The sequence below is a fragment of the Hydra viridissima genome, unplaced genomic scaffold (assembly GCF_058129835.1).
Source record: "Hydra viridissima isolate aposymbiotic clone 2 unplaced genomic scaffold, HvirCarnegie_v1 scaffold_3, whole genome shotgun sequence".
Lineage (NCBI taxonomy): Eukaryota > Metazoa > Cnidaria > Hydrozoa > Anthoathecata > Hydridae > Hydra > Hydra viridissima.
Window position 1 is genome coordinate 18,968,424 of NW_028324302.1, and position 17,633 is coordinate 18,986,056.

Sequence of the window (17,633 nt, forward strand, 5' to 3'; positions counted from 1 at the left end):
ACGTATATATTAAAAAACATTTTTAAAAATTCATGTATAAAATGCTTTTTAATTCTAAAAACTTGATTACAAAAATTTTGAGAAAATGAGGGGAACTTCCTATGAATCCTCACGCGTAAGCATCTAACGCGTAACCATCTAAAATCTTTTCAAAAAATTTAAAAATTTTAAAAAGTTTTAAAAACATTGAAGCTTATGTTTGAATGAAGAAAGGGAAAGAAAAAAAATCAAAAGTCAAGATAAAAGGGTAAATTAGAACTTTAATTTAGAGAGCAAATAGGATTTCTTTCGGATTTAGGGAACATATTTAGCGATGCTTGTACATTTTCTCGGCTTTAAAGGAAGGACCAATCAATAGCATGGTCGTTTACATAAAGCGAAACCAACGATATATTAAAAATAACTAGATGTCTAACTTCCGCGTATTTTTTGAAGCAAAAATCGGCCATTATGGGGGGCAAATTTAACAAATCAAAAGCTTCGTATTTGTTTTGTTTTGATAAATAGCGAAAGATTTTGCCCCCCATAATGGCCGATATTTGCTTCACTTTTTCTTATACCGATTTACGGCAGTTAGACATCTAGTTATTCTTAATATATCATTGAGCGAAACAGCGCTATGTTATTATGCGCATGCTCCAAAAATAGAAATCGAAAACGATGTAAACATGAAAAAAATTTATGATTTATCAATAGCTGTAATCCTAACATTTTCTCAAATAATTTTACAAATAGGAATCTTCTTTAAAAAATGTAAGAAGGGATAGTTCCTATTATAAGCAAAGTATACATCACCCTTTAAAAAACCTTGAAACCCAAAGTATACATCACCCTTTAAAAAACCTTGAAATTTGATTGCGCGCGAATATAAAAAACTGAAAAAGCAGCTTGTCGATAAAGGTATAATTGAGATTTTTAAAGTCAGGATAAAATAAAATCTGATCGTAGAATTTCTAGATTTTTTTTTTAATACTGAAATTCAGTCTATATACAAAACAAAAAAGCAAGTTTTACTGAGCATTCAATTTTTTTACTTTACGTTGATGGCTTACAAGTGATGACAATATTGCACTGTTTTTGGCTGGTTCTAAACTATGTATAAGTGCTACAACTCAACTCAAGCTGCTAGCGTTGTTTATAAATTTGCATTCTCTAATATTATTTTTTTGTCTTTAGATGGAACTACACAACACAAATTTGAAATTCATGTGCAGAGTTTGTGGCAAATGGCTCGAAAAAAAGCAATACCCTATAAGTATTAGCCTGAAAATCAAAATAGAAGAAGTTTTTTTTGTCAAACTGACAGATATAGAGAGTGTTCATCCCAAAAGAATATGTCATAAATGTAATAAAATGTCACTGCACAGCTAATAATGTTAGCAAAAGGAAAAAAACAACATCTGTGACTTTTATTTTCTGGCTGCTACACAACAGCAACTGTGTAGTGTGTCAGATGGCTGAGAAACTGCGAAAGGGAGCAATAGGCACACAATCAATTTTGAAAACAAAAAAAGATTTTTTAGGAAGACCTGGAAAAAATAAACGTAGGAGAGTTGCCATGCTTACATCAATAAAAGAAAGCTTAACACTTAACACTATATACAGCCTGAGTGAAAATATAGATATATCAGAGCTTAAAAATGAACTGAACCCTTATTTAGAGCTATGTCTATGCTGTATGTGTAATAAAATACCAAACTTACCTGTTACACTAAAACGATGTGAACATTTGTTTTGCTTTTTATGTCTAGTTGAAGAAATGAAACAAAAGCATTTCAATAAAACATTTTGCCCACAATGCAAAGAAAATATTTATTATGACAACTTGATGACAAGTAAAAAAATTGATTCCCTGCTTAAAATTTTGACACTTGTATGTTCTGCATGCAAAATGAAATTCAATGCATTAAAAGAATATCAATCATATAAGTTTCATAAAACTATCTGTATTGCAAAATCATCCTTATTATCATCATCATTGTCATCATCACCATCATCATCATCTTCATCTTCTACATCATCATCATATTAACACATATTCTCAGACATCTTGATCAACTAGAAAGGTCTAAAGTTACCTAAGCAAAAATTAAAATCTTTAGAAAAAATATTAGTTAAGCAAATGTAGCATATATCAATTTGCAAATGATATATACATTAAAGCAATTTTTAACATTGCAAGTGTAGCTTACAGCATTAAAATATGATTTATATGATTTGTATATCTTTGTAAGTTGCCAAATTACTTATATTTTTGTTTATATATATATATAGTTGTTATGGTCTTGTACATCATAAGTTCATTCCTGAAAAAGATATTCAAGTTAAAATTGGAGGAGATTATGGTGGAGGAAGTTTTAAGATGAGTTACTAGATTATAAATACTTAAAATCCAAATAGTAAAGAAAATACTATTGTTTTCAACATTTTTGAGGTAAAGGACTACAGAGTCAACATCAAAGTAGCCATGACAAGATTTCAAGAACAAATAGAAGATCTACAAATAATGAAGTATAAGTAAGAGAAGCTAGTAATATATATACATATATATGTATGTATGGAAATAATATATGTATATATATATATACATACATATATATATATATATATATATATATATATATATATATATATATATATATATATATATATATATATATATATATATATATATATATATATACATATGTAGCCTTACTGATTTCAAAAAATAGATATATGAAGTTTTTATCTAGAGATAACAACTTTACAGTGTTTATCTTTGGTGATTATGAATTTCTTTGTGCACTTTATGGTATTTCAGGAGCTTCAGGTGAGTTATAAAAGAAATTCGACTTTAAAAGATGAATTTAATTTGAACAACTTGTAGTATTTTTTTCTTAGGGAGACACTGTTGTCTGTTCTGTTGTGCAACAGTAAATGAAATGAAACTTAGTAAAGAAGAAAGAACAGAAATAGAATGTTGCATACTTGAAAGTCTTCAAACCGATTATCAAAGATTTATGGAAAATGGGGGTCTCAAGATAGATGCTAAAAATTTCAATAATGTCATAACAGAACCAATTTTGAAGGTACCTCTAGATCAGGTAAAATTATTTCTCTCGCTTAACTCAACTTTAACTAGTGATAATTGCTTTGCTGTACAACATCACTAAAAGTTAATTTAATTTTTTTTAATTATAACTCATATGCATACATTTATACCTAGGTTTCTTTATCAACCCTGCACATTGCTATTGGGATTTATCTTAAATATTTCAACATGTTTGAAGAAGAAGCCTATGAATTGGATATTCTAATAGCAGCAGAAGGAGTATTAAAAAATGATAGCAGCATCTGTTCTGAAAAATATCATGAATTTATGTCAAAGCAAAAACAACTGTAAAATCTTCAAAGTTCTATTTTTAATCTTGATGAACAAATGCAGCTGGTGAATGAAACTATGACAATGGCTACATTAAATAATCCTGAAAATGTGAAAAATATAAAGTCAATTTACTTCCCTCAACTCAATTTTCTAAAGAAAAGGAAAAAGGAAATGGTAAGGATTTCTTAAAAATTTGGCATTGACGACATGATAATGTTAAACTCTCAATCCTTTGATTTTCAGTGTAATATTTGTTAAAAACTATGTACAATGAAAAAAAAATTCAGAGTTATTAAATAATATTTTTCAAATTTGTATAATAAAAATAAGAGGAAAATTTTGAAATTTTATAGGCGAGTACCACCTTAAGTACTTTATTTGTTATATCTGGATGATTGCAGACCAATGTTTCCTCATGGAAGCTATTACTCCTGCTATTTAATTTTTATTTAAAAACAATTATAATACTTCTATAGAAAAAACAATGTAATACTCTGGAGCTTCAATCTACACTGAAGAAAGGTGAGGGACCATGCACACAACAGATTGAAACAACATTACAAAAACTGAAAGTTCAGCGACAAGCATACCATGGAAAAAGTTTTATCGGGAATCATGTGCATAAAATGCTTCAGGTTCTCTTTCTTTTATAAATGAATTTATTCCAAATCTACGACATTATTATTAATAACAATAATAACAAATAATATAAAATCATGCAATATATCTTTTAAAGAGACAATTTTTTTTTTTAGAAAAACTCTATACTAATGTTCTATTCTAAAGCTTGTTTTTGATGAAGGATTTTCTGGAACAAGCATTCACGAAAAAGTAATTGAAATTAGTAGAAAATATAAATTACTCTTTCATAAATTTTCTGTATGCTATAGCATATTCTCCTCAAAAAATACCATGACAGCAGAAATATTAAATGAACTTGGTATGTTTTATTTGATTTTTTTCTTTTTCTTTCTGCTTTTAATGAGTTTCTCAAAGCGATTGGAAATTTTATTGTGTGATAGTTATTGAGGTTGAAGAGTATACTGAAACTACAACAATACCTAGCAAGATAATTATGATGATTTAACTTATCAAGCTGGGATTATAAGTTAACCATAATTCATGTTGCTATCATTTTTTCTTTAGAAAAAAATATTGATGAATTGATGAATTTTTACCATACAACTTGGCCTGAGGCTTCAGTGCCTCCAAAGTTATACATGTTAGAAGATCACGCTATTCCATTTTTGAAAAAATGGGGTGCTGGCTTTGGATTCTATGGCGAACAAGGTGGAGAATCAATTTATCTTGAGTTTAACAATTTAAAGCGCATTTATCAATCTATCCCTTGCCCAACAAAGCGGGTAAAAAGCATCCTAAAATGTCACCATCAGAAAACTAATCCTAAAAGTAGGGTGTTAATTCCTGTATCATGTAAAAGAAAGAAAAAAAACGAAAGTTTTAATAGTTAAAAATACTTTTGGCAACAGCATTTACATTGTTTAAAAAAATATAGCTCCTTTTTTATTAAAAAACATAACTAAATAAAATGTAGCTTTAATTGTCAATAAGGTAATGCAGAAAAGCGTCTTTTTTGTCCATTAAAAAAATTGAATGCTAAGAACTGCCAATAAAAATAAATGGAAGAAGGTCTCTTCAAACTTTTTCAAAAAATTTGGTTACATTTCCACGATTAGAAATCTAGAACGCAGGGTCCAAAAAGTGTAAACAAATCACGTGTAGTTAACCAGCCACCTTTCTCAACAACAAATGTTAACGAACGATTAGATGTTCCTTCTCTTGTTTTAAGTGTTTTAGTACACAACTGGGTTATCGTTAAACTAATTTGAATTAAAATAGCAACAAAAGCTTTTATTTATGTTGGCAAATATGCAATTACTTGGTTTCTAGTGAAAAATTACATTCGTTGCCAAGGACCGTAGCCATTTTGTAAAAATTGCGCATGCGTATAATAACAGCACCACTAAACGACCGTAATAGAGGTTGCTGCTTAAATCCCCCTCCTCCTCTCCTCCTTAAAAAAACATCAACAAAAGTTATTTTTTGAAAATCTTTTAAAGAAATAGACTAGCCTCCTTTACAAGAGATAAATATAATGTTGACATTTTAAAAAGAACTGTATTTTAGTTATAACTATAATGATCATTTATAGCTTTTGGGAAAAATCTAATTTTTTGAGTTAGAACAAATTGTAATAATTTAAGCATGTTATTACTTTTGTAGGAAATTCACCATTGGTTAGTGAGACATGTACCCTTTTTCTTTTATCGTTAATTAAAAAAAACCAAATTAAGACTTATTGATTGTTCACTGACATCTACCGTAAAATAATTAGACGTTTAAAGCTACAGCAATATATTTTGAAATATATATTAGATAAACAGGTTACAAGATGACAATTCTACAAAAGAGCTCGTTGTTGTGTTTAAAGTTTAGACTAACGTTAATCTGCTTGCTTCAAATATATGATTTTTTGAATATATGATGACGTTGATCTTTGACATTTGATTGCAATTTTATGAAATTTAGGATAATAGAAGAACCATAGAGTTTTGACATTTAATTTTCTTTTTTTCAATAAAGAAGGTAAAGTTAGAAATATCAAATAACTAGTTAAATATTAATTAGTTTAAATGATTTAGATGTAAATCAAAAATAGGATGCGCCGTCTATTAGAACAAAGTTTTTATACTGGTTTAAGCCGCCCAGTTAATTCTCCATGCTTGGTCAGTGTCTCACCTTCGGCGCCGTAATTTGCCCACCACCGACAAACAACCATGAACCAAGTTTAGCCTTGCTCACCGTATAATGCATGGCCCATATACAGCTATTTTTCGAAGGGTGTTTCTCCAGCGTCTTGCTATTGCTCATTTAATTGGTTACTTTAGGTTTGTTTTGATTGCATTTCACATCTATTCTTATTTTTGTCAATAACAATTACTTCGAACTTAAAGTGAACACTTAAGAAGAAAAAGATTGATGCGATATTTATCAAACCAACGTAAATAACATCAACGCGAATAAAATGTTTTTTAAAATTCACCTCTACCAAGTTGAAAAAAAAACCTGAAAGTAAAAATTTGATGAGATTATTAATTAAAAAAATTGAAACAGGCTGAGTTAAACACCATGAATATATTGTCGATTTAGCAATATGTTGTAAATCAATATGTTGGTTAAAGTTTCACCATCATTTCCATTTGGTGCATGAACTAACGATTGATACTTCTCCATATCAAATTTTACAGTAATCTTCTTCGCCTTTTTAAACTGCACCTGATAAATTTTAAATAGTATGTTAGAGTAAATTAGTTAACATAATTAACATAATTAACATAATTCACACCGCCAAATATATGCATATTGAAGTACTATACTTACTTGGGATATGATAAAGTTGGAAAGCTGAATTTTTCCCAGAGAACAATAAGATCGTCAGTTATAATGACCATTCTTTTTTTCTTATCTTTCGCTGTTTTCAGAAGCGTATAATGGCGACCAATAATGTCTTTCTTTTGGGGAAGTCGAGTACAAAACAAAGTGTTTCAATTATAGGTATATCTCGTCTTCGTGTTGAATCAATATCTATGTTTGTTCATAACTTTGCGTTTTTATTAATAATTTTACTATATTTATAAAAAACCATTAACCTATGGGTAAGCACCAACAGTTAAACTAAAACTGAAACGGTGCGGGAAGTTTTTTGGGGGGCACAAAAATTAAAATTGAAACAGTTTTTTTAGTAATTATGGTACCAAAGGTCATTATTTGCGACCACTAGATCGACAAAAAAAAATTTCAAAGCAGATAATAAAATTTAAAGTTTGGTAATTAATTGAAGTACGCGATAAAAATAGAAAGAAGAAAAAGAATTCATTCCAATTAGAATTAGAAACTATATTTGAAATAACCAAAACAGACGGAAATTAGCTATGCCTAGAAGACAAATTGCTATACAAATTATAAGTTGATTCACAAAGCAAAATTTGATATGTCAAAAGAAAAGTTGCTCCACGATCGTCCATCCATTCCTCTAAGTAGGCTGTGACAATTCCCGTTTTCCGGGAAACGAAAGCGGGAATTTCCGGGAACGGGATTCATTTCCCGGACTTGGAAAAAACCGGGAACGGGAATTCCCGTTCCCGTATTTTAAAAAGCGGGAACGGGAAAATCCCGTTCCTGTTCCCGTTTTTCACCTGGAACGTCTAATATTTCCTGGTTTTTTTTCCTGCTTTTTTTTTTTCTTTTTTTTTCCTGGTTATATAATTTGTTTTTTTTTTTTGTGGTTTATTTTGGTTTAGGTGTTTGTTTTTTTTTTGATTCTTTTTTCTTTTTTTTTTTTATTTTTTAAATTTATTAACTTAACAACATAGAAGATTTTTACAACATAGAAGATTTTTACAACATAGAAGACACACAGGGGAGTTTTAATAAAAGCTATGTACCTAAAAAAAAAAAAAGGAAAAAAGGTTAATTCTAACTAATAACTTATATTCAAAGGAAAATAAGGTAATTAACAAGAAAGATACCAAAGATATGAAGAAAGTTAGTAAAGAAAAGACGCAAGTTAGCAAAGAAAAGAAGAAATTAGTAAAGAAAAGAAGAAAGTTAGTAAAGAAACGAAGAAAGTTAGTAAAGAAACGAAGAAAGTTAGTAAAGAAAAGAAGAAAGTTAGTAAGGAAAAGAAGAAAGTTAGCAAAGAAAAGAAGAAAGTTAGCAAAGAAACGAAGACAGTAAACTACTTAAAAAAATTATAATTAGGTCTTAAACCTAATTATAATTTTAAATTATTATAATATTTATATATATTTACCTTATAGTTATAGTAGTTTGTTCCTAGTATTAGTACCAAATTTATAACATAAATCTTAAAATCTTAAAATAAACGGGAATATATGCGCGCAAATCATAAAATAGCGGGAATCCCGTAAAAAAGCGGGAAACTTGGTAAAATGCGGGAAACTTGTAAAAATACGGCTTTTCCCGTATTTCTTATATTATATTATAATATATAAATATATATATTATAATATATAAATATATAAATATGTATATATATAATATATAAATATATATATTATATATATATAATATATATATATATTATATCATAATATATAAATATATATATATTATATATTATAATATAATAATTACGGGAAAACCCCGTAACATCGAATGACGTACGGGAACAGGAACGGGAATTTCCTGTTCCCGTATTTTATTTATTACGGGAACAGGATCCCGTTCCCGTATTTTAAATACCAAAAGCAGGAACAGGATCCCGTTCCCGTAGTTCCCGTAAGTACGGGAACTTGGCGCACTCTACCTCTAAGCGAGTCCAAAAATTAACTTGATCGTCCATCCATTCCTTTAAGCGAGTCCAAAAATTAACTTCGCAAGCTACACAAAACGCTATGATTCCCAACGATATAGATAACTCATCGTCAACAGGAGGTGGTGATGAAATATTTTCTAAGACAGCACCTGGTATCAGAAAAAAGTGTCTAAAAAAAAGTAAAAAAAGAGTAAAAAAAAAAAAGGATTAAATAAAACAAAACAAAAAAAAGGCGGTTGCAAATACGTCTGCCGTTCGTTTTTCAATACAACATGAAGCTAAGTCGGTGACAAAAAAAGGCTCTTTCAACTAAAAAAATTACTGCTGTGTGTTCTAGTCTAACCGAAGATGGAATCAGTGTTCCAACACCACTTCAGTCAGGTACTTGGCAAGCTGTCATAAGAAGTTGTAAAGATGCGAAGCGCGAAGTGAAATCTTTTTTGCAAGAAGAAAATCAGTTTTGCATTCATTTTGATGGTCAGCAAATCACTAATCACGAGTATCAAGTGATTTACTTGAAGAGTTTTTACTTCGAAGAGAATTGAAATTAGGTATCGTAAAATGTGAAAGTGGATCTTCACCGGATATTTTTAATGTATTACAAAGATTGTTGAATGAATTTGACATGTGGAAGAACTTTAAAATGATTGTATGTGACACAACCGCAATTAAGACAGGAAGAATTAATGGAGTCGTTGTGAAACTACAAGATGAAACTGTGAAACGAGGATTTCATAAGCCGATGTACATTGGATGTCAATATTACATTCTTGACAGAATCCTGAATCAAGTGTTAGACTTCTTTAATCGAACCAATTCTCAGCTATGGATTTGAAGACTATGTTATAAAACAATAGAATGACTTGCAGTACTTCAACAAGTCAGAAACTAAAATGCAAACTGTTCAAAATCCAGTTCGGTTATTTAACAAAATTAATACGCATTATTTATTTCATAGCTTGGAGAGATGATTTCAGATTTCTGTACCAGTTAGTAGAGCATTCGATTTCTTTAAAAAAACAGGTGCATACCCTATAGTTGAGTGGAGTAAATTGTCAGAACTAAAAACTAAAGGTTGTTCTAGTATTTGTACAGCACTTTTTGGCTCAAAAGCCTAAAAGTGCAGTACAACCCACTGGAATGCTGATAGTTTTATTGTAGGTACACCATATACGAGTATTTGTGCTGAACGACCATTGATTTTAAGAGAAGAACTACACCAGAAATGCAAAACAGATGAATATTTGAACCTTAAGTTTATTGCAGCTAATACATTTTGAATGTGATAATTCAGCACTGTTGAATGTACAAAAGTTTCAGAATATTCATTGTCTTTGGTGCGGAACTTTTTTTTTTTGAATTACACGAAAGAAATGTGATTTTCTTAATCAATATCAAAAGATTCATTGAATTCTACAACAGGCCAAAAAATTTTTTTTGTCATAACCCTAAAACTTACTTTTTACTCTCATGATATTTTATGATCAACTAAAGATTGTTGCCACCAAATAAACGAGTTAAACTAATTTTCAATTCTCAGAAAGAAATAAAGATAATAGGAGATAAGCTTTCCATAAAGGGAAAATTTCAAGGTATTAGTTAAGCATACAGCAAAAAAATACACAGACTGCAGTGTAATGTGGATTGTGATTAGGATAATGATGTCTCAGCGTAGGAATCAATACCACTGATAAAGGAAAGTAGAGCCGGTTGGGCAGATGTCATATGACTCAGCATTTAATAGGGGTACGTAGCAGCCACCAAAAAAATTATATTTATTTAAAACAAAGCCATAACTACACCATGTGCCTAATGTAACCAATTACCCGAAAAAGCTAAATCTATGCAACAAATTAGAAAAATACAACAGTATGTAAAAGTATATAAAACATCTAACGACATATGGCATTCAATAGCATGCAACAGTTAAAAAGTTCAAATAAGATTTTAATAACTTTATATAGGTTTTTAAATTGTAATTTAACAAAACACAGTTTTATAAGTTATATCTGAGTGACGATTTGAGTTGCATACAAAATTGTTTTTGTACATTTACATCGTTTGTAAATGTAGCCACTTAAACATATACATTTTTGGGATCCCTGACCACTGCCAACAGAGTTTTATTGCATTAACTCTCGCAAAGATTTTTTTTCTTCGAGGACGTCATCTACAGTTAATTTAAAATATTTGTTGATTGAATACTGTTTCGTTGTAAAAAAGGTATTCAATATTCCGTGCTTTGTGCCAACTTTGTATTTATCACCTTTTACTTCAATAATTACCCCAATTAAGTTATGTTGATCTCCACGTCCACGATCAAACTAAAAAACCACTAATAATTTATCACCTTTAAGAAGATCTAAATGTTAAATCCTTCGACCATTCTATTTGCTTAAATAAGTTTTTTTTTTACTTCCAAATCTCTATTTTTGTTTGCTTGATGATTAGAAAACGCAATATTAAGACAAATTAATATATATTGATAAATTGTATAAATACTTCTCGTTATATTTGTATATAAAGAATGTTTCTTATGTTTTTCAATTTGTAGATGTATTGATAGGTTCTTTCTAATTGCAAAGGCAAATAGAAATGGTGGCACTGAAAAGATTAACCCCAAAAGCTAGTCTGCTTTTTTGATCACTGCCTCAACCCTAGGACAGAAGAACCGGCAGGTGCTAATTATATAGTCCCTTGACGTTGAGTTCTAAGCACGGGTAATGAATCAAGTGACTTGACACTTAAGTGGAATTTTTTGCAAGCCATAGTCTCAAATACTCCCCACACACTGTTGTCAAGGGGGTTCAGGCCAGGACTGGATGGTGGCCAAAAGTGTTTGAACCAGAACTTAGCCATATTGTCCTGAAGATATTGTTGGGTTTTTCTGGACCCATGACAGAGTGCATTGTCCAGTTAAAAGATGTAATTGTTTTTTGGGAATGTCTTCTTCAGCCTTGACACCACATATCGTTTTAGTAAGTTAGTATACACATCAGATGTAACTTTTTCTTTCTCTTTGATGCAGATTGGTGGACAATTCCACTAAAAGCGATGATTCCTAGAATCATGACGGACTAAGGATACTTGGTGTGACAACCAGGTGATGCTCTGTAACCTTTCTCCATTATGAATCTGTAATTTCGCCTATTGATCACACAGTCAACACTACAAAATTTTTCATTTGAGAAAATTTTGACTGTTCACTAGAGAGGGCATTTGGGCTCTCTCAGCACTGTCACATTTTTTCACTTTGCAAAATGTAGTTTTAGACACTCCAGAAATACGAATCACTTCAGTTACGGGCGAACCCGCGTAAATTAAATTTAAAACTTTTAACTTCGATTGTAAAACTTTTAACTAAAATAATTTTTATTTATAATTTTATTCAAATCTATAACGTTTATTGAACATTAACCAACAAAAACAAATTTCAGAAGTTTTTTATTTACATCACGAAACCAAGCCAAAAATTTAGTTCGCGAATCGCTCAGCATCGCTGTGCCTATTAAATTTGTATTTTTGATACTGTGATTTGGAAGTTTAAGGGGTTTTTTTTTGGATTTAAACTTGAATAAAATTTTCTGACTTTAAAAGTTCAAAAATTTTATTTTTGAAATAGGGGAGCATGGGGTAAGATGATGAATGGGGCAAGATGAAAACATATTGTTATCTTCAAAACTCAACTAAATATGAAATCTAACTGTAGCTGAAAGGGAAGTAGATTACATCTACTAGATTTATTTATGCTTTCTTTATAAATATTATTTTCGGAATCAAAGATAATTATTAAAAAGGTTTTTCCTATATTAAGGAAAAAAAAAAATTCATCCACTTGTATTTGATTTATTTCATCATTATATCACCAGCCAAAGGTAAGCAAGAATTTCTCATTCAGTTTGTTCAATTTGGAAGCCATACAAGTAGTATTAAGCTATGATAACTTATTTATGTAGAGTTCTGAGTCATTTTGAACTCTACATAAATAAGTTATCATAGCTATATGCTACTAGGGGCAAGATGAACGGGGCAAGATGACTTGTTTGTCCTTTCGCCAAAGTACATGTTTTACCATAAACCTGTAATGTAATAACTTTTGTGTGGCTTAGTCTTTATTACATTGCTTTATTATGCATTAAAATATTTTGTTTGACATTTGCTTTATTTTGCTGTGTTGGAATTTGCTATGAACTGATTAGTAGACTTTTTTTTGCATAGCCCTATATAAATATAAAGTTTAATTGTTGAAAAAAGTACATAACCGTTTGTATTACATATCTTATTAACTAGAATTTATTATATCGTGTTATTTGAGAAGGTAATGGTATAATGGAATTTACTTTTTTTAAAGCCGCCATCTTGCCCCGATAATTTGAGGTAACTTTGGTTAATGAGTTTTTCTATTCTATTTTTTATTTTTATATGGTTTTTTTTTATACATATGTGACGCATAATAATTTTTTTCCACTTTTTGATAAAGTTTTACTAATTGAAACAATTATTAAATAAGATATAAGTGCTTTTCAAAACGTTCATCATCTTGCCCTATGTTCCCCTACTCGTCATATGAAATGCTAGAATTTTTATTGACTCGTTTTCATTGGTAAAATCGAGATCTATTAATAAAATTCATCATAGCAGAGATACATTTTTACTAAAGTATTAGTTAGACCAAATAGCATTTTTTGTTTGGGGTTGGGGGAACCGAGGAGAATCGGCCACCCTCTTTCTTAAAAAAATCCATAACTTTTCTTTTTTGATTTAACTCGATTAGTTAAATAATACAATTTTAAAAATTATTTTTGGACAAAAAACAATATCTCTACTTTCTAAAAACTCCCCCCACCATTTTTTTTTTGCAAAAAGAAAGCAAAGCAAAAACAAAAGTAGTCATAAAAAATATTCGTTTAATATGCATGCATTATTTTATCTTTAACTTTGTGTGTACGTGTGCGTGAACTCCCGTATAATGTAAATAGAACTTTCATGTGCGTCATACGCACTTTCTGAAACTTATCGCCTCCCATAGCAACACAGATGAACATCTCATAGTCGCACAATTGAAATTTTTGATAAAAACTCATTATGCTCGTCAGGTTTTAAAATTCAGGTTGTTCATAACAATCTTTACAAGCTTCCTCCACAAAAGCCATTAAGAATATAACCTGACAGGTAATACGCACGACTGCACGCACAACTAGCCCCAAAGAAGTCATTAAATTCTTTACGCATGCCACCTCATTTTATATTCTCAATATGAGTAGCATGCATAAGTGTAATATTGGGTCACCTTTTAATTAGAGGATTGTGCCGAAAAAAATTATTAGAAAAATCATCTACCCGCTTTCAACCTCTCTATTGTAAAGAAATATAAGAGATTGTCTCGCTAACGTGAGTTACGTGTATTAATATATTGATTTCTTGTTAAAATTTCTGCTTAACTGTTGAAAAAGTGCTCATTTGTCTTGTTTATTTTTACTACTACTTCTCGTTTTATAGCAGACTTAAATTAATGAACCTTTACTGCCATCTAATAATATTGCACATACAAAACGGTAGATCTTCACACTTGCTATACCTAAGCGTAAAATATTTGGTAAACCACTGGAAAGTAAACACGATTGTCGCTTAAACCCTTGTGTTACAATCGTAGGGATTCGTAAGAAATCTTGGTAAGCTTTCGTTCGTGCCAACAGATAGCTAGTTTAAGGCGAATTCTTATAAATACTGACTTACCGATTGCCTTAATATTGTAGACTCTTCATTTGAAAGGGGCTAAAATCAGCGCTACAGCCGTGTTTTACCTAATATTTTAAAATCCCGGAATGTTTAAAAAACTTCATGGTAAGACAGTGGCTCACCGTTTACTTTAATTAAAGAAAAATGTTTTAAACGATTGTCCACTATTACGTAATATTTCTCGAATCAAGCTTGAGATGATTCGGACGGAACGTTGAAAGATTTGTATTATAGTAAAAAAAGCAGCGCTTTGACAACGCCATTGATAGAATTAAGAAAACCACCAACACAACGTGCGGAGGCCACAAATTATAACATCCATAGGTATATTAGAAATAGTTACTAATTAAAGCCACAATAATTAAGTCTTTCTGATGACAGAATGTTAGAGGGTTTTTCATCAATTCAATAAAAACCACTATGATTGTTGTGTTTTTCATTTCATCATTAATGAGTTATTATTCAGATATAGTATAAAAGTATTTAGACCCAGTATAAAAGTATGATTTAATAGGCAACCCAGATAATTTACAAGTGAAAAAAGTCTAGACTTTGAGTGAGAAAAGCTCCAGAATGAAAGCGCCATTTGATACAATGAAAAAATAAGTACACGCTTCATTACAGAGATGGCGTAATGCTCACCAATTAGAAAGCAATATTTTGTACCACACACGCGTGCTTTACAGGTGGTTTACGTAATTTGTAAAACTCTCCCAAAATAACTCTTAGAGGGTAAAAATTCATTGAAATCAAGACGGAGGTTAACTTTCACAAGTATACGAAACAAAATTTTTGAAATTGACAATTTACAAAGACTATTTTCCAAAAAATGCGACATTAAATCCTGAATTAAATACGACACCGTATACTTAAGATGTCTTTTAGTCTTGAAAATAACATTAAAATTCCAAATTCATAAAAAAATGCCATAAAATAGACAAACTGCAAAGTATTAATTTTAAGAAAAGTAACAAAACAAAAGGAAAAAAACAAAACAAAAAGCCAAAACAAAAAAACCAAACGAAAAACAAAACATGCATAACTATAATCAGGTAACACCCTGCTGCTGGAGCATTTAATAAGATCAGCAAAGGAAGCAAATATCGATTAAAAAACCTCCCGTGTATCCTTTTAACATGGAAAAAAAAACTTTAACATTAAAACAGAATTTGTCATGAAAATTTTTTTGTCAATAAAATATATTAAAAATAAATAGATGTAAATACTTATATCAATCGTTTTTTTCGATAACAAAAAAGAGAAAGAGATCAACTTCTAACGTTGACAATAATTTTTTTAGAGTAAATTATTAACGGTAATAACAAAGCGCGAGAAATATAGCAAGTAGTTGTCCATGTTTGTTCGCAACTTCTCTTTTCGAAACAGAATAACATGAATAAAAGTCGCTACTCTTATCTCAAAAAAAAAAACTTTAAAAAAATGCAAATATGTCAGAACAAAGAATCATGAAAGGAAATAAACAAACGCGTAATTCTTTTATACATAAACGAAAAAAAGCCGCATTTCACTCGCTGCAAATGTTCGCATTAAGAGTTAACACTTTATATCTAATGCAAATCTTTATTTGTATTCAGCTTAAAAAAAGCTGATAAATTAATGTACACACTAGTAGATATTTATTGAAAAAGCTTTATAAAAATTGTAAAAACAGATTCCAGTTTTATCAGAACATCAAATTACCAGTGCTCTAAAAAAATCTTTTTCCAAATTCAAAATTTAAAAATGGCAATTTCTAAAACAAACAGAAAAAATATAACAGAATAAAAGAACACTTCACCTCCATTAATGTTATAACGGTTTTCCAAAGTCATCTTTAGCGTATCTTGGCACCTAGATTAACACGAGGTGACAAACCTACCGGAAATGGTGTTCTAAAATTTCCACGAATAGATGGTGGGAAATTATTTCTTGGGACCATGTTAACTGAAGGACCTAAAGGCGCAGAAAGTCCATTAAAACTGCATGCTGATCGAGCATTCTGATTCATCGGACAATACTTGATTGTGTGAGAATTATCGCCGTTTGCTTTGCAAATGGGGCAAGTGTAAGCGCGAAGAATGGGGCAGGATGTACGGCCATCAGCATCTTTTAAAACATGGCTAGTGTACACGTTTTCGCTTTCACCATTATTACGACAAAATACGCAAACATTAGTTGTGGCACGCGATGTAAGATTATCTTGAGAAGGCGAGTAAGCAGTTTGATGTTGCGACTGAGGGGGAGGCGATGGAATAGAAGACTGTCCCATTTGAGCTTGAGACGGTGGGATCATCTTTATCTGAGGTCGGTCAGAGTGCTTGTTCATAAGAGAGAGTTGTTGTTGAAATGCACCACTGATTATCAAATCACGGTCAGCTTTGCTTAAACGCGTGCTCGGTGGAAGTTGTTTTATATCAGGGAAGTTATTGTTAGTATCTCTCAAATTTGAATCGAAGTCAAGGCTTGATGAGTGAACAGCCGTATCATTAGTCTCAGAATCCATGCTTAAATGTTGATTTCGCTGAAGTAAAGATAGATTGCGTTGAGTACTGTATAACAGAGGATTATCTTCAGATATTTTCACATTACTCAACAAATTTGATAGCCCCAAATAATCTTGAAACAGTCTGAAGTCTGATTTTTCTTTTGCCGCGCGAGAAAAGAATGTTGGACTACACTCACTTGAATTATTGCTTTCACTTGATGACCAAACATCCAGCTCATCGTCAGACTCAAAGATATTCTTCGGTACAAAGTTCTGCATATAAACATCACTAATTGTCATAGCCATATTTGCTTATTTTATCAAGGTTTACTTTTATTGAAGTTTTTTTTATTTACGCGCTCTGATAACCACACCGATAATATTTACTATGAGTTACTTTTATTGAGAGTCTTTATACAAATCATTTGCTTGTAAAACAAGTCGCATGCTTTTGTAAGCTATGAAATTGATCAGGGGGTAATCACTTTCTAAAAAGTAACTTGCGCATAGAACTTTGTTTAAAAGAAACCCCCTCTAAAAATTTCATTGTAGCGAGACTCATTAAGAAAAGTACGAAAAGTGCAAATAATGTGGTAAATTAAAGACTTTTAAAAGAGGTCGTTTCCGCGGGTTTAAAGCAAAAGCGAGATAGTTAAAAATACAAACACAATACTTAAGTAATT

At 30.5% G+C, this 17,633-nt stretch overlaps 2 protein-coding genes and 1 pseudogene across 4 annotated transcripts; 2 read left to right on the forward strand and 1 right to left on the reverse strand.

Annotated features, from left to right (window-relative positions):
• Positions 1–190: 190 nt before the first annotated feature.
• On the forward strand, positions 191–2,036 carry LOC149891308 (uncharacterized). 2 transcript variants are annotated; one of them, XM_090081238.1, is made up of 2 exons: positions 191–247; positions 1,177–2,036. In XM_090081238.1, exon 2 carries the CDS (start codon positions 1,454–1,456, stop codon positions 2,030–2,032), a length of 579 nt encoding a protein of 192 aa, XP_089937364.1. In that variant the 5' UTR covers positions 191–247; positions 1,177–1,453; the 3' UTR covers positions 2,033–2,036. The 2 variants fall into 2 exon arrangements, with proteins under 2 accessions (XP_089937364.1, XP_089937362.1); XM_090081236.1 differs by lacking the exon at positions 191–247 and adding an exon at positions 688–900.
• Positions 2,037–2,296: 260 nt separating this feature from the next.
• LOC149891309 (uncharacterized) lies at positions 2,297–4,952 on the forward strand (annotated as a pseudogene). Its single transcript, XR_016450578.1, has 7 exons — positions 2,297–2,517; positions 2,736–2,812; positions 2,884–3,086; positions 3,209–3,541; positions 3,844–4,002; positions 4,123–4,307; positions 4,514–4,952. The product of XR_016450578.1 is annotated as an uncharacterized LOC149891309 (transcript).
• A 10,274-nt stretch (positions 4,953–15,226) lies between these two features.
• Positions 15,227–17,525, reverse strand: LOC145202523 (uncharacterized). The gene has a single exon (XM_080075493.2). The coding sequence runs from the start codon at positions 17,254–17,256 to the stop codon at positions 16,300–16,302; it is 957 nt and encodes a 318-aa protein (XP_079931619.2). The 5' UTR covers positions 17,257–17,525; the 3' UTR covers positions 15,227–16,299.
• Between the last annotated feature and the right edge of the window lie 108 nt (positions 17,526–17,633).